General features: G+C 53.6%; 1 protein-coding gene and 1 long non-coding RNA gene across 3 annotated transcripts in view; one reads left to right on the top strand and one right to left on the bottom strand.

Moving 5' to 3' along the window:
• The window catches only part of GSK3B (glycogen synthase kinase 3 beta), a 166,835-nt gene extending 155,018 nt beyond the window's left edge, over window positions 1-11,817 (bottom strand). The window contains exon 1 of one of the 2 annotated variants that reach the window (XM_073668718.1): window positions 10,430-11,817. In XM_073668718.1, the coding sequence (XP_073524819.1) occupies window positions 10,430-10,517 (88 nt within the window). In that variant the 5' untranslated portion in view covers window positions 10,518-11,817. The remainder of the gene's footprint in view (window positions 1-10,429) is intronic. The other variant, XM_073668719.1, reaches the window with a different exon arrangement.
• A 416-nt stretch (window positions 11,818-12,233) lies between these two features.
• The window catches only part of LOC141253121 (uncharacterized), a 135,094-nt gene continuing 126,726 nt past the window's right edge, over window positions 12,234-20,601 (top strand). Inside the window, exon 1 of the long non-coding RNA XR_012314234.1 lies at window positions 12,234-12,408. This is a non-coding gene — a long non-coding RNA (uncharacterized lncRNA). The remainder of the gene's footprint in view (window positions 12,409-20,601) is intronic.

Here is a 20,601-nt window from a genome sequence, read left to right as displayed (position 1 = left end):
GGTCAAGAGCAAAACCACAAAGATCTCATATCCGAATGATGCGTAATCCAGACAGAAGAGGGTTAATAATGTGGCCTACAGGGAAACCTACACGATGATGGCGCATGGCCCCAAGGGCCCTCAGTCCGCTCATTCATTAAAAGTCTTAAAGGGGTATTCCGGGTGAGGCGCACACGGCTGATGTACCGGGTGATTATACCAGGCTTCAATTCACTTTCTATGGCAATGACTTGAGGTTAAGATCTCTGCTTGCTGTCATGTGTTAGAACAAGTCATTGATTACTTCCAGTGTCTATAAGTCTCCCCTGATCGTGTGATGGAAAGACAAGGGCAGGACGCCGGGGCGCATGGGCAAAGCAGGACGCCGGGGCAAAGCAGGACGCCGGGGCGCGTGGTCAAAGCAGGACGCCGGGGCGCGTGGGCAATGCAGGACGGTGAGCAAAGCAGGACGCCAGGGCGCGGTGCACCTGTGTGACCAGCGGATTGGGAATACAGTCCATCCCGCTCGCTCTCCCGTGTCATCACATATCAACCTCAGGAGAATGCAGTCAGATAAGTTCCCCCTTGTTGTGGAGCGGCCGCCGTATTTGTGACACGCAATTCTTCCCATCCTCCTCTGACCCCTTCAGCAGAACAATTCTTCATTTCCTACTCTGACTTTTTTCATTATATCAGTTCTTCAAATCATCGAGGTCACAACAATTTTTGTGACAGTGAAGTCCTATGAATCGAACGTCAGAAATGCAGTTGTACAAATCCATAGAATAGCTGAGGCCTGATGCACCTGATGAAACGCACCTGTACTGGCAACAGGTTAGGTTTAGTGTAGGCTGGGTAAATTGTGGTGTCTGTCCCTGTGGGGTGTACTTATATAGTGCCGGCTAGCCGCCTGATCTGATAGTATGGTGGTCACCAATAGCCTGCAAGCCTGACCCTGTGCACCACACGTACCTGTGTGACTGGCGCCCTATACAAGCCTCATCCAGGTACATTTATATCAGGCAGCCGCCCGCTATGACTGGTCGGGGTGTGAGTGGTTGTTGCACTATTGTTTTGCACCTGGGGAGGCGCCTTTAACATGGGGCTGCGGCGTCCTGCACGGTTATTGGGACCTGGTGTTGGTAAGTGGAGCTGCCTTTTTTTCAGTCTTGTCTTATGCACAATTCAATCATCAATCATTAGAATTTTTGTGACAGTGATGTCCTATGAATCGAACCTCAAAAATGCAGTTGTACAAATCCACAGCATAACCCAGGCCTGATGCACCTGGAGAAATGCACCTGTACTGGCGACAAGTGCTGCGTACCCACTGAACCTGCTGGTGCACATGTCACAATGATCCCCTTGTTTACAGCCTGACTCACCGCTCAGTGACTGGGTGTAATGCGGTGCTCATGGGTTACGGATCATCTGGGGTGAGGTCACAGCACTTCACACATTCCTGGAGGGCAGGGGCACAGGGGGATACAGGAGGGCGCGAGGGCAGGGCCGCAGGAGAACGCCACCCAGCCATTGTGTGCAGACAAGTGGCCACCAGCTCAGCCGCTCCATGAGCACCACCTGGTAACCAACAGGCCGCCGTCGACGCTCCACACCATCCCCACTGAATGCAGGAGTGTGCGCTCCAAAAGCCTTCAGCAGGGGCACCATTCAGATGATGCCAAATGCTGGAGGCAATAAGATTGGAAACTCCACGTCCACCACATTCTAAGAATTAATCTAGACCCAAGCAGCCAGGCCTCCTCCGCTGGCGTATGCCCAGAGTCACCGTCATCCTCCTCCTCCGCCGGCGTATGCCCAGAGTCGTCGTCATCCTCCTCCTCCGCCGGCGTATGCCCAGAGTCGTCGTCATCCTCCTCCTCCGCCGGCGTATGCCCAGAGTCGTCGTCATCCTCCTCCTCCGCCGGCGTATGCCCAGAGTCGTCGTCATCCTCCTCCTCCGCCGGCGTATGCCCAGAGTCGTCGTCATCCTCCTCCTCCGCCGGCGTATACCCAGAGTCGCCGTCCTCCTCCGCCGGCGTATACCCAGAGTCGCCGTCCTCCTCCGCCGGCGTATACCCAAAGTCGTCCTCCTCCTCCGCCGTATACCCAGAGTCGTCCTCCTCCACCAGCGTAGACCGGGAGGCCTCCTCCTCCTCCACCGGAGTATAACGAGAGGCCTCCTTCCCCCTCCTGCACCGTATCTTGTGTCTTCAGCAGATCCATGTCTTTTTCATCTTGACAAATCATTCCAGATGTGAGGAGACGCGCTGCAGAACTTTCCGCCATCCTCAGCTGAGCAACCAAAAAGTCATTAACCTTTTCCTTCATTTAAGATCCAGAAAGGCGTCCTGGCCTCTACTCTGGTGTCCTCACCTCATTTACAAGTGGGGCACAGTCATCAGAAGGAGTGGGCAATTAAAGGAGCCGCCCCTGCACCCAAGGACACGGCACTTTCCATCGCTTTTCTGGGGGACCCTTAGATTCTACGTTCTCTGGGGTTGTAGATCCGGATCACTGACCCGGGAGCCTGGTGAGGACCCCAATAATGGGGAGATACAACCCTCTGCTCCCCAAGCTCCATATGTGACCAGCGGCCTTATGGAGCCATTACATAGAACTCCGGACTATATGGGGGCAAAGTCTCTGTCCTCCTCCGACAGTCAGGCGCATGTCACATCAATGAACACTACAGGCCGCCCGGCGGCCGGGACACGAGAGGCTGCAGGTGACATGACGGGCCCGGCGGCCGGGACACGAGAGGCTGCAGGTGACATGACGGGCCCGGCGGCCGGGACACGAGAGGCTGCAGGTGACATGACGGGCCCGGCGGCCGGGACACGAGAGGCTGCAGGTGACATGACGGGCTCGGGGGGCGGGACACGAGAGGCTGCAGGTGACATGACGGGCCCGGCGGCCGGGACACGAGAGGCTGCAGGTGACATGACGGGCCCGGCGGCCGGGACACGAGAGGCTGCAGGTGACATGACGGGCCCGGCGGCCGGGACACGAGAGGCTGCAGGTGACATGACGGGCCCGGCGGCCGGGACACGAGAGGCTGCAGGTGACATGACGGGCCCGGCGGCCGGGACACGAGAGGCTGCAGGTGACATGACGGGCCCGGCGGCCGGGACACGAGAGGCTGCAGGTGACATAACGGGCCCGGCGGCCGGGACACGAGAGGCTGCAGGTGACATAACGGGCTCGGGGGGCGGGACACGAGAGGCTGCAGGTGACATAACGGGAACGGCGGCCGGGACACGAGAGGCTGCAGGTGACATAACGGGCCCGGCGGCCGGGACACGAGAGGCTGCAGGTTACATAACGGGCCCGGGGGGGCGGGACACGAGAGGCTGCAGGTGACATAACGGGCTCGGGGGGGCGGGACACGAGAGGCTGCAGGTGACATAACGGGCCCGGCGGCCGGGACACGAGAGGCTGCAGGTGACATAACGGGCCCGGCGGCCGGGACACGAGAGGCTGCAGGTGACATAACGGGCCCGGCGGCCGGGACACGAGAGGCTGCAGGTTACATAACGGGCCCGGGGGGCGGGACACGAGAGGCTGCAGGTGACATAACGGGCCCGGCGGCCGGGACATGAGAGGCTGCAGGTGACATAACGGGCTCGGGGGGCGGGACACGAGAGGCTGCAGGTGACATAACGGGCCTGGCGGCCAGGACACGAGAGGCTGCAGGTGACCGGTGGCGGGTTCGGTCATTGGCCTGCATGAACCTCATCACACAGTAAGGGAGAGGCGGATTACACACGACCGCAGATCAGGGGGTGACGGGAAACAGCTTCTGGACACTTCAGTCTGTAGTTTAGGTGGGAGGACAAAAGGGAATAACAGGAAGTCCATACACTGGGGCGGCAGATAATCAGCCGAGATTACAATTAACCCTTCACGTAAAACTCCCATCTCAGGCTCCGTTTGCATCTGCACCAATAAACCTGTTCTTCTTATCCACCAGAACATCTGAACTGATGCAACAAACCAAGCCCACTATAATGGGGTCCGTCAGGTCTCAGTGGTTTTCTGTGATGGAGATTACAATACAGACGGGAACACCACAAAAGATGTGCATTGCAACGTGGAGTAAAGCGAGGCTGTGCAGGTCCATGGCGGGCCGCTCCATGTCCTCTGCGGTGGTCAGTACAGGTTACTGGAGACCATTATATGGACCCTTCTGTGTAGTCGCCGGGCGGCAGCATCGGATGTAGGTCACAACCTTGTGGTGCTTTTATCCTATGGAGCTCAGTGTGAAGGTGACGAGCTGAGAAATAACTGCAGACTTGTAGTCGGCCCGGATGGTGGGATCCGTCCACGTCGGGGTCTATGGGTATGATGTGGGCAGTTACGCTTCTCAGCCGCGCCCCGGAGTGTAGCAGGGGCCCGGGCCGTCTCTGCAGAGCAATCAATGCCCAGAAGCCGGAGCCCTGTACAGCGGACATGACACTCATCGCTGCCATGGCAGGTAATGCGGCTGCTTTTTTGCCACATCATCACTTTAAGACGTCGCTGCTCTGCAGGATTTTGGAGAACATCAACAGGTTCTATAGAGCAGTCATTAAAAAGCCGTCCTGAAGAGCCGAGAGGACCAAGAGGAGAACCCCGACCTGAACTGGAGAGGAATGAAACGTTTCCTATTCATGTATCAGGTGACATCATCATCTGCAGCCTAACATTAGGTGACATCACCACACCGGCTGCAGTGACATCATCATCTACAGACTAACATTAGGTGACATCACCACACCGGCTGCAGTGACATCAGCTCTCGTCTTACATTAGGTGACATCACACCGGCTGCAGTGACATCATGGGCTCCAGCTTTGTTCTCTCCAGTTGCAGAGCTCTAGTCTCCTGAAGGTTATGAACCGGTACAGAAGCAGCGACTAAATGAGGACTACAATAGCGGTGGGCGGAGCAGAGTATTACATAGATGGCTGGGCTTCCAGGACACGGGCGGAAATGTGACTCAGGAATGACGCTCCAGTAATGATCTGATCCAGTCCTTGAGTGATCCGAGACCTGAGAGCGATCCCAATCCATTACTGGTCCTTAATGACGGCTTTATGATAGGAGGAGAGACGGGGGAGGGGACAGGGATACCGGAGGGGTGAGAACTGGGCCTCAATCGCTGGGGACCCCACAAGGAAGCCTACTCCACACTTGTCCAGTCACCTAACTCCACAGATTTTGAGAGACTACAACTCCCAGCATGCAAAGAAAGCCACAGACTACATTATATACAGTTCTAGCTGTCTGGCCTTACTGGGACTTGTAGTCTCCAAACATCCAGGGGGTGGGAGGGTAAAAGGCTGCTCTGCATCGCTCCATATTGTGTGCACAAGTAGCCGCCTCCGTCCAGTACATACATAGGGCCATAAAGGGTAAAGCTGGTGCCGAGATACCAAGTGATGCCCGGCAAAGACGGCACAGAACACCACGACCAGCGCATGTGAGCTGCCATCACTAGGACTGTGGACACATCAGTCATTTATTGTGCAGGGATTGATGTCGCTTAATGGAGGGATCACTGCTCACCATTATATTCTTTGTACTGGAAAATCAGGCAAAAAGCCGAAACATCTCACAATAATCCAGGTACATCAAAAGGATCATGGCAGAAAATGTCCAGTGTCTCTGGATAGTGAGGGTGCTGGCGGGAGCCAGGGGGCGAGGGCGCCGGCGGGAGCCAGGGGGCGAGGGCGCCGGCGGGAGCCAGGGGGCGAGGGCGCCGGCGGGAGCCAGGGGGCGAGGGCGCCGGCGGGAGCCAGGGGGCGAGGGCGCCGGCGGGAGCCAGGGGGCGAGGGCGCCGGCGGGAGCCAGGGGGCGAGGGCGCCGGCGGGAGCCAGGGCGCACCATCTGTGCAGAGGACAGGACACCCCTGACGCTGCAGTCACCAGATCTGCAACCCCCGGCCGGCCACTGACCTCATATAGGACGCCCAGCACAAATGTGCACCGACAGGACCACAATTACAGACATAACCCGTCACACAGTGGAAACAGCTCCCTATTCAGCCGCAGTCGGAGCTGTAATCTCCCAGCAGCCCCTGCTCCCTATTCAGCCAGAGCTGTAATCTCCCAGCATCCCCTGCTCCCTATTCAGCCGGAGTCAGAGCTGTAATCTCCCAGCATCCCCTGCTCTCTATTCAGCCGGAGTCGGAGCTGTAATCTCCCAGCATCCCCTGCTCCCTATTCAGCCGGAGTCGGAGCTGTAATCTCCCAGCATCCCCTGCTCCCTATTCAGCCGGAGTCGGAGCAGTAATCTCCCAGCATCCCCTGCTCCCTATTCTGCCGGAGTCGGAGCTGTAATCTCCCAGCATCCCCTGCTCCCTATTCTGCCGGAGTCGGAGCTGTAATCTCCCAGCATCCCCTGCTCCCTATTCTGCCGGAGTCGGAGCTGTAATCTCCCAGCATCCCCTGCTCCCTATTCAGCCGGAGTCGGAGCTGTAATCTCCCAGCATCCCCTGCTCCCTATTCAGCCGGAGTCGGAGCTGTAATCTCCCAGCATCCCCTGCTCCCTATTCAGTCGGAGCTGTAATCTCCCAGCATCCCCTGCTCCCTATTCAGTCGGAGCTGTAATCTCCCAGCATCCCCTGCTCCCTATTCAGCCAGAGCTGTAATCTCCCAGCATCCCCTGCTCCCTATTCAGCCGGAGTCAGAGCTGTAATCTCCCAGCATCCCCTGCTCCCTATTCAGCCGGAGTCAGAGCTGTAATCTCCCAGCATCCCCTGCTCCCTATTCAGCCGGAGTCGGAGCTGTAATCTCCCAGCATCCCCTGCTCCCTATTCAGCCGGAGTCGGAGCTGTAATCTCCCAGCATCCCCTGCTCCCTATTCAGCCGGAGTCGGAGCTGTAATCTCCCAGCATCCCCTGCTCCCTATTCAGCCGGAGTCGGAGCTGTAATCTCCCAGCATCCCCTGCTCCCTATTCAGCCGGAGTCGGAGCTGTAATCTCCCAGCATCCCCTGCTCCCTATTCAGCCGGAGTCGGAGCTGTAATCTCCCAGCATCCCCTGCTCCCTATTCAGCCGGAGTCGGAGCTGTAATCTCACAGCATCCCCTGCTCCCTATTCAGCCGGAGTCGGAGCTGTAATCTCCCAGCATCCCCTGCTCCCTATTCAGCCGGAGTCGGAGCTGTAATCTCCCAGCATTCCCTGCTCCCTATTCAGCCGGAGTCGGAGCTGTAATCTCCCAGCATTCCCTGCTCTCTATTCAGCCGGAGTCGGAGCTGTAATCTCCCAGCATCCCCTGCTCCCTATTCAGCCGGAGTCGGAGCTGTAATCTCCCAGCATCCCCTGCTCCCTATTCTGCCGGAGTCGGAGCTGTAATCTCACAGCATCCCCTGCTCCCTATTCTGCCGGAGTCGGAGCTGTAATCTCACAGTATCCCCTGCTTGCTCAGTGTCTGCAAAGATCTTGCCGTGCTGATTTGTAATCTGGTGAACGGCATTTTTTCCTCTTTTTATTTTGCACTTTGGTTCCGTTTAATAATCAAAGCCTAAAGCTGAGCGGAGCCTGGAAGGTCACAGAATCCTCGTCTGCCGGGGAATCGGCAAGTTTCCTATCAGCAGAGATGCAACCAGCATGTGGATCCCCGGATAACACGAGGAGAAATGGGACCGGCAAACCGCAGGACGGGGGCTGCCAGGCACAACCCAGGGGCAATGCGGCTCTGGACGGCAAACTGCACGGGGTTAAAGATGGATGAACGTTTAGGGGATGATCCCGTCACAGTTTTTCCGTATGTTTTATCACAGGTTCACATCTTCATCGTGGAAATTTTTTCAGCGTTTTTACTGCATTTTTCACCCAAATGACTGGGAAAATAATAAAAAACGTATGAAGAAACGTCGCTTTTTATGCAGCGATTTCCTGTACAGAAACAGTTTTGATGCAGAAATGTCTGCAGCAAACACTTAACGTGTGCACAAACGCTTATATACCGGAAAACTAAAAAGCAGACGAGTCCTGCCGGCTTCTCTCCCTTAGCGGCTGAATGAATGCTATTGCTCCCTGTTATCACTCATTTCTGGGACAAGCTCACAGGACGGGAATACAATCCCCAGAGTCAGGGCTCACGCAGGAGGAATCGGATTAGGGGACATCATCCCGATGAATGGGGCGGCCACGTTGGTGGAGGAATCTGCTGACTGGGAATGTCCCCGGCTACGGGGCCGATCCACGACTTCTGCGGGAATAACCCTCCTATGTCCACGGCACAGAGGGGGCCGGAGAAGTGGCTGCCGTCCACATCGATGACACTTCTCTCCTACAGAAGCATCACAAGGAAACCCAACGTGTACGGGGACGGCCGACCTGCAGACGTAGATGGCTCTGCCCCAAGATCTCAGGCAGGCAGCTGATCCCTAGGAGCAGCAGTCAGCATCTGCAGGGTGCGCCCCCCGCTGACCTGCTCACAGCCCCCATCACCTACTGGGGACAATTATTAGTCAATCACTAAAAAAATCCCTAAATACAACCCAAAAAGTCAGACGCCCCGCAGAGCAGTGTCATTAGGGCGCTTATCACAGCCCTAATGACACAGCAGGCAGCTCCCCGGACAGCTGAGCCCCCACCCCGGGGCACGGAGCCTGCAGACGTCCCCTCCTAGACCTCCTGAATCATTAATGGGGAATATGCAGCAAAAGATATCCATCATCTACAGAACCAGCGACTCAGGCGGAGGCATGCCGGCACCGGAGGAGGACGGCGCTGCCACTCAGGACCCGAATACCATTACCCAGAATGCAAAGGCCAGCCCCAAGGGACACGAGCCAGGGACGGTCATATATACCAGCAGTGAGATTTATGCAGTGCAGAGCAGGTCTCATACTGACTCCTCCTAATAACCCTTTATATGCCAGCACACGTCACATCCCTGCAGTACAACAGGGCCGGCCTCCGTGCATCAAGCCTCATTTATCTTGCACAGAAAATGAATGAACAGAGCCCCTTTAAGAGCCCAGAGTGGACCTCAGCATCATGGCTGCATCCCTACGCTGTCACTTTAAGGATGATGCATAGTGAAATATGGCTTTTGCAGGGTCTCCAACACATGAAAGGAGCCATGAGCAGTGAATGAGGGGCGGATCGTGTGTGGCTGGGGGGGTGGTAGTCCTCTCCTGCATGGCAGATCTGCAGCTATGGGGGTCACTATTCTCTCTGCCTATTGAAGGTGAAAAAGGGTGGGGCGGGAGGAAGACTGCTGGAAAATGGGGCTCATCTGCCGGCGGAGGAGAGGGAGGCCCCGCCGATGCCTGTGCTGCAGCCTGCTTTTAAGGTGGGGCTGTCTGCAAGCCGGGAAGACAGCTGCAGGTCCTGCACAATGGCAGCCGGCAGAGCATTAACCGTGCAGCTGCCATCATCGCACGCTGCAGCAATGGAGGATCCTGCAGGGTGCGCCAATACATGAACCGGCGAAATACAGGAGCTGAACCGCACATCCCCATTGTACAGCTACTAAATAGGAAAATGGGCAAACTAGTGACTAGTATGCTGGGGCATAGAAGGGCCGGGTCCTTAACTAGTATGGGGGGCATAGAAGGGCCGGGTCCTTAACTAGTATGGGGGGCATAGAAGGGCCGGGTCCTTAACTAGTATGGGGGGCATAGAAGGGCCGGGTCCTTAACTAGTATGGGGGGCATAGAAGGGCCGGGTCCTTAACTAGTATGGGGGGCATAGAAGGGCCGGGTCCTTAACTAGTATGGGGTTGATAGAAGGGCCGGGTCCTTAACTAGTATGGGGTTGATAGAAGGGCCGGGTCCTTAACTAGTATGGGGTTGATAGAAGGGCCGGGTCCTTAACTAGTATGGGGTTGATAGAAGGGCCGGGTCCTTAACTAGTATGGGGTTGATAGAAGGGCCGGGTCCTTAACTAGTATGGGGTTGATAGAAGGGCCGGGTCCTTAACTAGTATGGGGGGCATAGAAGGGCCGGGTTCTTAACTAGTATGAGGGGCATAGAAGGGCCGGGTTCTTAACTAGTAAGGGGGGCATAGAAGGGCCAGGTCCTTAACTAGTAAGGGGGGCATAGAAGGGCCGGGTTCTTAACTAGTATGGGGGGATAGAAGGGCCGGGTCCTTAACTAGTATGGGGGGATAGAAGGGCTGGGTCCTTAACTAGTATGGGGGGACAGAACGGCCGGGTCCTTATACTGCAGCACTATACAATGTAGCAGATGACAAGACACACTGCAACACTGTATCAGCCCCTTCAGACCAGAATAAGCACCGGAGGCCCCTGCCAAGGTGAGATGGTATGGACCACTGTGCCCCCCCAAGTGGATGCAGGTGACCCCATGTATATAGGATCTACACGTGTGATACATCAGGGCAGGCAGTGAGGGGCCCCCACCCTGGAGCCCGCCCCCCAAATCTAAAGGATGGCGCAGCCCTGACAGCTGGCCACAGCCCCCCCCAGAGGTAAAGATTTGGGGTACTCACGGCTGACTTTCATGCTGCCGAATGATGAGGGTTGTTGTACGGGTTTGCAGCTCTCTGCAAAGGAAGTGGTTCGCGGCCTCCCCGACATGCTGCACCTCCTGCTTCTCTCTCTTCGTTATGAAAGCCGGATAGAGGACAAACACATGAAGACCCCGGCGGCCAAGACTCCTCGCACCCCTCTCTGCAAAACGGGTGGTCGGAAATCAGCAGCGAGCCTGAGCCTGCGTACAGTCAGCGAATCCTCCGCAGGTCACTCCTCGTCCAGCATGCCACACACTCCGGCCTCCAGCAGATGTAGGGGGTCACACGGCAGGCCACAGCGAGAATTACCGGGGGACCCGAATGACAAGAGCGACACGGCCTGAGGGGGGACTAACCTAACAGGAAGGAGATCTGGAGCCCTGGCAGGAACGTGGGGGTCCTCATAGGTTACTGGCGGGGCTCAATGACACGGACATCTGACAAGCCGGGCAGGTGACAGCACTGATAATACTGGGGGTCCCAGTGTAAGGGCTCAGCAACACTGCAGAATAGTGGTACGGGGTCTCTGCACTAAGGGCTCATCTCATGAGGTCCCTCTTATTTCTTAATTGGGGGTCTCTATATTTTAAGAGATCCTAAATGATTAGGTCTTGGTAGTAATATTTGGGTCCCTGACTACTAGGGGGGCGTCCCTTTCTGTTATTGGGGGTCCCTCTATATTATTAGGGGGTCTCCCTGTATTATCAGGGGGTCCGCTTCTGTTATTTGGGGGTCCCTTTATAATTGAGTGGTCTCCCTGTATTATCGGGGGAACCGTTTCTGTTATTTGGCGGTCCCTTTATAATTGGGTGGTCTCCCTGTATTATTAGGGGTCCCTCAGTATTATCGGGAGGTCCGTTTCCGTTATTTTGGGGTCCCTTTATAATTGGGTGGCCTCCCTGTATTATCAGGGGTCCTCCCTGTCCTCCGGGGGCGCTCACAGCCGGGATGGAGGACGGCTCAGGCCGCAGTCTGCGCTCATGGCGGCTTCCTCAGGCCCCGGAGCCCTCACAGCGCTGCCGCTGCAGACAATGCGCGGATGGCCGGCGGTCGGGCGGTTCGGCCTCCGCTCACGTCAGGTGACGGCCGGCGGCGCTCGCTGGCTCCCGTGCTTCCTGTCACCGCGGCGGACAGTGTGGCCGTCTCCGGTTGCTCTCCGCCCTCTGCTCACTCTTTCCCTTTGTCACTCTCAGTCCGTCTGAGCGCATTTGCCTGTCGGGTTTCTCCTGCAATGCTCTCCTCCTCCCCCCCACCACTGATGACGTAGAGCGCCGAGCACAGAGCGCAGTTACGGAGCGCAGAGTGCGCAGGAGGGGATGGAGAATAGGAGCAGGGGCGGGCCGCGCAGCCAGAGCCTTCATGACGTCACACTCCCTCCTCACTCCGCCTTCATCACTCGCCAGCGTTCAGGCTCCAATCAGGAGGAGAGACAGTGAAAATGGGGCGGTCCCGATACCTAGTACGGACCAATAACGACCGTCGTCAGGTTCCCTTCTGCTCCCTCTCCGGGCTCCTCTTTCCATAGCGCACTCCTAACGATGTTCTACGCTGATTGGCTCGAATCTAACCATTCTAGGAATCTTACCCAATTGAATTTCAGAATACACAAACCCGCCTCTTCATGGGTATAAATCAGATGCTGATTGGTTATTCATCTGCCCGTCTTTATTAACGCCTCAGGGTAAGGGCGAGGCGAGCGTGGAATGAAAGGTGTCTCCTGATTGGTCGGAATGAGCAATTGCCGCTGAAAGATAGTAGCGGAAGTGGGTGTGGCCAGGGCCTTTTAAGACGCCGGAAATGTGACCTTTCGCTGTCTGTCGGCGGTCTGATTGAAGTAGAGTTGCTATAGTAACAGAATGGCGGATAGGTGGCACGTTGTCATGTGGTTTATGCTATAAATTTACCACCTTGTTCTGTTCCCATAGGTTTCTATAGGTCCTTGTACCCTGAAAGGTCAGGTAAGAGCTGTCTCCTCAGGACTTTGTTTCTATAGTGATGAACAGCTAATAACACTGTGACAAGTGAGTGGGGGGATGGGCCGAGCCTGGCGGGGGTGGGCCCGGGAAATGGTCTGAGCCTGGTGGGGGTGGGATGGGGGAAATGGGCTGAGGGGGAAATGGGCTGAGCCCGGTGCGGGTGGGCCTGGGAAAAATGGGCTGAGGGGGGACGGGCTGGGGGAAATGGGCTGAGCCCGGCGGGACATGGAAAACGGGATGAGCCGTGCGGGCCGGGGAAAAAGGGCTGAGGGGGGCGGGCCGGGGGAGAAATGGGCTGAGCCCGGCGGGGGTGGGCCGGGAGAAATGGGCTGAGCCCGGCGGGGGTGGGCCGGGAGAAATGGGCTGAGCCCGGCGGGGGTGGGCCGGGAGAAATGGGCTGAGCCCGGCGGGGGCGGGCTGGGGAAAATGGGCTGAGCCCGCCGGGGGTGAGCAGGGGAAAATGGGCTGAGGCTGGCGGGATGGGTGTTTGGCCGGGTTCACGTGAGCTGCTTTCTCGGTGCATATACAGACTGCGATGCCCGGAATGACCCCCGGACTCCTGTGTCCACGGTCCTAAGGCCGGTCAGGAGATCGGCTTTCAGACTCTATAGACAGTGAAATAGTCTCGTGTGGACCTGGCCTTAAGCCACTAGCCCCCCCATGTGTTCAGGCCGATTGTGGAGAGACGTCTGCACTTCATCAATGCGGTTTCACAGTAAAGGATTTCTTCATTGACATTGGAGCCCTGATGCCAAACTTCACTTTCAGAACGCAGTCATGAGACCAGAATAAGCTGCACATAGAAGTGTCACTTCTAAAGGAGCAGCTCCAGTAAGTGAATGGGGATCAGGAATGTGAGCAGCTAATAAGCGGGAGGTTTCTCCAGAGATTCTAGAATGGCTGAAGGTGGTGAGCAGGTGACCATGCACCGAAGCCGGCCTTGGTCAGGAGATATGAGTTCACCTGCCCCATTCTCAAAATCCAAACCATCTCATCTGCAGTGAACACCATCACTCACTGAATCATGTATACATGGAGGAACTCGGCTTGCATCCATCCGGGAGAGAGAGCTCTGTGAGAATTACAGTGCAGCTATGAGACTGCTCAATTAAAACAATCCTGATGTGCCCACAAGTAATGTGGGTGAAACGCGTCGAGGTGCAGTAAGTCTATGAACGCTATGCAGGGAATGTGTAATAAGAGAAGCCTGGTTCATTAGCAGCAGTGGTGATTGCTGTGGCTAGCAGTGCAGTGAGCTTTGAATATACAATCGAAGTGCTATTAAGTGACAGTGGAAACTCATACAAGGTGACAGTAGTCTCACTAGCGATGTATTAATCATTGAGTCCCCAATATCATCAGCTGAATTATAGCTGGGAACAAAGGATTAAATGACTATAACAGGAGCGAGTAGTTTATAATCACAATACAATACTGCACTATGTGAGGAGTGAGTGATTTAGGTGAAAACGTTTATTATCCTCCACCTAATAGGCTGCTTTGGGACATTTCTATGAATTGGAGCAAGACAGGGCAACGCGCAATACAGTCATGGCCAAAAGTTTTGAGAATGACACCAAAATGATATTTTCCCATGATCTGCTGGCCTCTGGTTTTTATTAGTGTTTGTCTGATGTTTATATCACATACAGAAATATAATTGCAATCATATTATGAGGACCAATAGGTTATATTGACAGTTAGAATGAGTTAATGCAGCAAGTCAATATTTGCAGTGTTGCCCCTTCTTCTTCAAGACCTCTGTAATTCTCCCTGGCATGCTCTCAATCAACTTTTGGACCAAATCCTGACTGATAGCAGTCCATTCTTGCATAATCAATGCTTGCATTTTGCCAGAATTTGTTGGTTTTTGTTTGTCCACCCGTCTCTTGATGATTGACCACAAGTTCTCAATGGGATTAAGATCTGGGGAGTTTCCAGGCCATGGACCCAAAATCTCTATGTTTTGTTCCATGAGCCATTTAGTTATCACCTTTGCTTTATGGCAAGGTGCTCCATCATGCTGGAAAAGGCATTGATGGGCGCCAAACTGCTCTTGGACGCTTGGGAGAAGTTGCTCTTGGAGGACATTCTGGTACCATTCTTTATTCATGGCTGTGTTTTTAGGCAAGACTGTGAGTGAGCCGATTCCCTTGGCTGAGAAGCAACCCCACACATGAATGCTTTCAGGATGCTTTACAGTTGGCATGAGACAAGACTGGTGGTAGCGCTCACCTCTTCTTCTCCGAATAAGCTGTTTTCCAGATGTCCCAAACAATCGAAAAGGGGATTCATCAGAGAAAATGACTTTGCCCCAGTCCTCAGCAGTCCACTCCCTATACCTTTTGCAGAATATCAGTCGGTCCCTGATGTTTTTTCTGGAGAGAAGTGGCTTCTTTGCTGCCCTCCTTGAAACCAGCCCTTGCTCAAAGAGTCTCCGCCTCACAGTGCGTGCAGAAGCACTCACACCAGCCTGCTGCCATTCCTGAGCAAGCTCGGCACTGCTGATAGTTCCATCCCGCAGCTGAAACAGTTTTAAGATACGGTCCTGGCGCTTGCTGGTCTTTCTTGGGCGCCCTGGAGCCTTTTTGACAACAATGGAAGCTCTCTCCTTGAAGTTCTTGATGATGCGATAGATTGTTGACTGAGGTGCAATCTTTGTAGCTGCGATACTCTTCCCTGTTAGGCCATTTTTGTGCAGTGCAATGATGGCTGCACGCGTGTTTCTTTAGAGATAACCATGGTTAACTGAAGAGAAACAATGATACCAAGAACCAGCCTCCTTTTAAAGTGTCCAGTGATGTCATTCTTACTTAATCAAGACTGATTGATCGCCAGCCCTGTCCTCATCAACACCCACACCTGTGTTAATGGATCAATCACTAAAACGATGTTAGCTGCTCCTTTTAAGGCAGGACTGCAATGATGTTGAAATGTGTTTTGGGGGTTAAAGTTCATTTACTGGGCAAATATTGACTTTGCAAGTACAGTAATTGCTGTTAAGCTGGTCACTCTTTGACATTCAGGAGTATATGCAAATTGCCATCACAAAAAATGACGCAGTAAACTTTGGCAAAATTACTATTTGTCTCATTCTCAATACTTTTGGCCATGACTGTAGTATAGGACTAGAGGAAAATAGATGAGGTGGTTTTAAAAATAGTATTTAGCAGATGATTATGCTGCTGTAAGATATCAAGGCGACATAGTTAGGAAATTTAAGATTAGTATCCAAGTCTTTTTAATTTTATTTTAATTCTATGAATAATAAAGGTTATTAGTGATGAGCGAGCACTAAAATGCTCGGGTGCTCGTTGCTCGGGTTGAGCACATTGGAATACTCGGGGGCTCGACCCGTGCAACGAGCCCAATGTAAGTCTATGGGAAACTCAAGCATTTTTCAGGCGGCTCCCCCCCGGCGGTCTGCAGAGGGCCTAAAAATTGCCCAAATCGATGGGAACAGTGCTCAAATGACATGGGAACAGCATGGGGAAGACCCCCTGGAAGCATTTCTGACCCCCAGGTCACTGCTGTCAGCAACGTTGTCAGAGTATTACGCCACTTTTACAGACTCACAATAAAACATATAAAAACTAAACCAAAATGGATTTTCCTGGGAAATGTGTTAAGGAACATCCTTTCCAGGGTAATAAATAACCAAAACCAAAAATACTCCTCCACACCTTGGGCTATGTTAACACGTAGCGTTTTTGATGCGTTTTTGCACTTTTGCATTGCTTTCAACCAAGACAAATGCATTCACCGGGAAATGTCATTTTAACATTTTACAACCTTATCTGGCCATGTGGTGTGTGACACATCATCAGACACATGCATACAGTGTTGAAAAGACATGGGAACAGCTTGGGAAAGACCTCTGGAAGCATCTGACTCCCAGGTCACTGCCTAAAAGTGTGCCCATCATAAGTGATCCTTGGCGCATGCGAAGATGCCTCCCGCCATGCACCGGTCGTTGCAGACTTGCAACAATCACCGTCCACATCCTTTTCCCCGTTCAGTTGTCCCTACCCCATTCCTTGGAATGCAAGCGCAAGTATGCAGCCAGCCACCCACAGGCTGCAATACTATACTGCCAGATTTTTGACAGCTGCTTGCACTTGAAATGTGGCCTTTTAGGCGTTGAGGCGGAAGCTTTTAACAACCTCATGCCGGCGGCGGCCTGGTGTCCATACTCGGTCCCCAGCCGCCACTATATTTCCCGGTATAGCCTCCGCATTCCACAAGCACGGGGCCCACAACATTACCCCGGCTCTCCCCAGTGCACTTACTGGGAAGGACTGCCTAACCACAAACATGTGGCCAGGGATGGTACGGAGCCAGTCCACAACTTTTTTTTTTTTGCTGACAGTTGTATTTAGCTCGGTGAAAGGACTGGCATAGAGGGAAACCCTATCTACCCTGCATGTCATTTCTCACAGGAAGTCCTGTAATGCAGCTTGTTGCAGAAGCAATGGCAACCCGTCCAACATCAACTCGCCCTTGTCGGTGGTGCTTTGACACACACGCATATCTTTCTTTGCACATTTAATTTCTTGAATACAGAGTTGAACAATGGCCTGATCTGTAATGCGGTTTGAGAAATAACATGCATAAGCATGGCCGAGCCACATTAAAAAAGCAGCCATAGAGTGTCCAAGGACCTTCCCCCACACTTTTCCTAGCCAGGGCTGCTTTTCGGCTGGGTTGGACGGGCCCACCAGAGAACCGGAGACTCCTCCGGCGGGCCCTGGCTTCGCCTTCAGGAGAGTTTATAGTGCCGAGGTGAGACTATGATGATGATGATGATGATGATGGAGGCCACCATCTGCTTAGTTTTTTGTTACTTGGAATGCAAGCGCATCTATGTAGCCAGCCACCCACAGGAAGCAACACTAAACTGCCAGATTTCTGGGCAGCTGCTTGCACTTGAAATGTAGCCTTTTAGGCTCGTGGAGACGGAAGCTGTCCACAATCTTATGGTGGCGACCGGGTATCCATACTCTGTCCCCAGCCGCCACTGTTTTTCCCGGTGTCGTCTCCGCCTTCCACAAGCACGGGTCCCACAACATTACCCGTGCCCTCCCCAGTGCACTTACTGGGAAGGACCGCCTAACCACAAACACATGGACAGGTGAATGTGGCTAGGGACGGTACGGAGCCAGTCCACAGCTTTTTTTGCTGAGTTGTATTTCACCACAGCCATATTCTTTAGCTCGGTGAAAGGACTGGCATAGAGGGAAACCGTATCTACCCCGGCTGTCATTTCTCCATCACAAGGTTCCGCCGACTTTCGCACAAGACCATGCCTGGCTGTATGTTAAGGGTCCACTGATGCACGTAAATCCTTGGTAGCAAATCCAGGGATGAGAAGCAGTAAGGAGTAGATTAGAAAAACTCCAGCACCTTCTCTGTATCTATCACTAGAGATGGAAAGTTAAAACGTCCATTTTATTAGTTCCATTAAAAAAGCGCCATATGTAAGGCATACCTTACGCGTTTCAAACCAAACGGATCGTTATCATAACATTGCTATAGAGAAAAGACATATATATACATACTAGATGGTGGCCCGATTCTAATGCATCGGGTATTCTAGCATATGTCTCCCGATCCTCCTTTATAATGCCCCATGCAGGAAGTCACCTCTCCCCCCATATAATGCCCCATGCAAGATGTCACCTCTCCCCCATATAATGCCCCATGTAGGATGTCACCTCTCCCCCCCCCCCCCCCCCCCCTCCCATATAATGCCCCATGTAGGATGTCACCTCTCCCCCCCCCCCCCCCCCATATAATGCCCCACGCAGGATGTCACCTCTCCCCCCATATAATGCCCCATGTAGGATGTCACCTCTCCCCCATATAATGCCCCATGTGGGATGTCACCTCTCCCCCCATATAATGCCCCATGTAGGATGTCACCTCCCCCCCCCCCCACCCATATAATGCCCCATGCGGGATGTCACCTCTCCCCCCATATAATGCCCCATGTGGGATGTCACCTCTCCCCCCATATAATGCCCCATGCAGGATGTGACCTCTCCCCCCATATAATGCCCCATGTAGGATGTCACCTCTCCCCCCATATAATGCCCCATGTAGGATGTCACCTCTCGCCCCATGTAGGATGTGACCTCTCCCCCCATATAATGCCCCATGCAGGATGTGACCTCTCCCCCATATAATGGGCCATGTAGGATGTGACCTCTCCCCCCCCCCCCCCCCATATAATGCCCCATGTAGGATGTCACCTCTCCCCGCCCGCCCCATATAATGCCCCATGCAGGATGTCACCTCTCCCCCTCATATAATGCCCCATGCAGGATGTCACCTCTCCCCCTCATATAATGCCCCATGCAGGATGTCACCTCTCCCCTCATATAATGCCCCATGCAGGATGTCACCTCTCCCCCCCATATAATGCCCCATGCAGGATGTCACCTCTCCCCCCCATATAATGCCCCATGTAGGATGTGACCACTCCCCCCCCATATAATGCCCCATGTAGGATGTCACCTCTCCCCCCATATAATGCTCCATGCAGGAAGTCATATCCCCTGTGTATCCATCCCCCCATAGTGCCCCATACAGGTCCCCTATGGCCCCATACAAAAAAAAAAAATCCAATACTCACCTCCCTTCTCAGCTGCTTCTCTGGACTCCAGCGTAGCCGGCATGTTGACGCTGTGCGATGTGACCGGTCAGGAGAGAGCGCGGTGTAAAGACGTCACCGCGCCCTCTGACCTGAGACGTCACAGAGCATCAACGGATGACACAGGAGCTGCTGCGGAGGCACGGGGAGGGGTAAGTATGGTGTCGAGGTCCTGATCGAGCGGGGGGAGGGAGGAGAGGGGAGGGGTAAGTATGACGCCGGGGTCCTGATCGAGCAGGGGGAGGGACGAGAGGGGAGGGGAGGGGTAAGTATGACGCCGGGTGCCGGGGTCCTGATCGAGCGGGGGGAGGGACGGGAGGAGGGAAGGGGCGTCACACTTGTCATCGGGAGATAAGCGGCCGTAGCCGCTGATCTCCCGACGATAGCCGCATGTAGGTCAGCGGCGCCTGCGGTCGGGGGACTTATGCTGCGAGTAGCCGGCTGCATCTCCCGGCTGCATCGCCACTGACCTCTGTGCCGCACATGAGCCGCTAACGGCCGCAATGTTTTTCAGAAATGCCGCATCGCTGATTGGCCGCGGCCGGACCAATCAGCGACCCGGGATTTCCAGGACAGACAGACAGACGGGATAAGACAACTATATAGTAGATGGACTGAAAACAAAAGAGAAAATAGGGTGGAGACAACAAAGAACAGGAAGTTCATTAGTGAATGAAAATCCTCCTGAGGATAATTGCTCTGTAATATGCATAAATTAAACTTATGTGCATGGTATGCTGGCAAATTAAGTACACCATTAGATAAAAGTATCCAAAAATGTACATTAGATCATTGCGAAAATTCAGACCATTGGGAATGTGAGAGTTAAGTTTAAGAATCCATGAGGCTTCTCTGGCTAGGAGAAGCTTGCCTCTATCACCTCCACGTATTTGGCTTTGCACCTTATCTATACCAGTAACCTTAAGTGTGGAGAGATCACCACAGTGAAGATCAGCAAAATGTTTGCTGAGCCCTGACATGGAGGACTCACTGCATTAGAATTCGGAGTCCTCCAGTAACATGTTCTGCGATGCGTCTTTTAAGCATGCGGCTAGTGCAACCTATGATTAAGAACCCCTGTTTGGTTCGAAACTCGTAAGGTCTGCCTTACATATGGCGCTTTTTTAATAGAACTAATAAAATGAATGTTTTAACTTTACATCTCTTGTGATGGATATGGAGAAGCACAGCCTGTTGCCGCTTGGCCAAGGCAGTGCTGTCAGCTTATGACTGATGTGGTCATTTCGGAGATGGAGGAGGAGGTGCATGAGCTGAACAATGTGATTACATTGAGGTTAAATTGGTGACGCTGTTTTTTACACTAAAGAAAGATCCTATTGTTTTGGGGTTTTTTACGTTATTTTTAATGACAATTGCATTCACCGGGAAATGTGATTTTAACATTTTATAACCTTAGCTGGCCACGTGGTGTGTGACACATCATCAGACACATCCTGTTTTCTTTATGATGGCGGGACTCTGAAAGTCATAAAGCCTATTTTTATAGGGCCATCAGATGGCCC

The sequence above is a fragment of the Phyllobates terribilis genome, unplaced genomic scaffold, assembly GCF_046119375.1.
Source record: "Phyllobates terribilis strain yellow unplaced genomic scaffold, ASM4611937v1 Scaffold_2__4_contigs__length_985480577, whole genome shotgun sequence".
Taxonomy (NCBI): domain Eukaryota; kingdom Metazoa; phylum Chordata; class Amphibia; order Anura; family Dendrobatidae; genus Phyllobates; species Phyllobates terribilis.
This window is presented reverse-complemented; position numbering and strand designations above follow the sequence as displayed.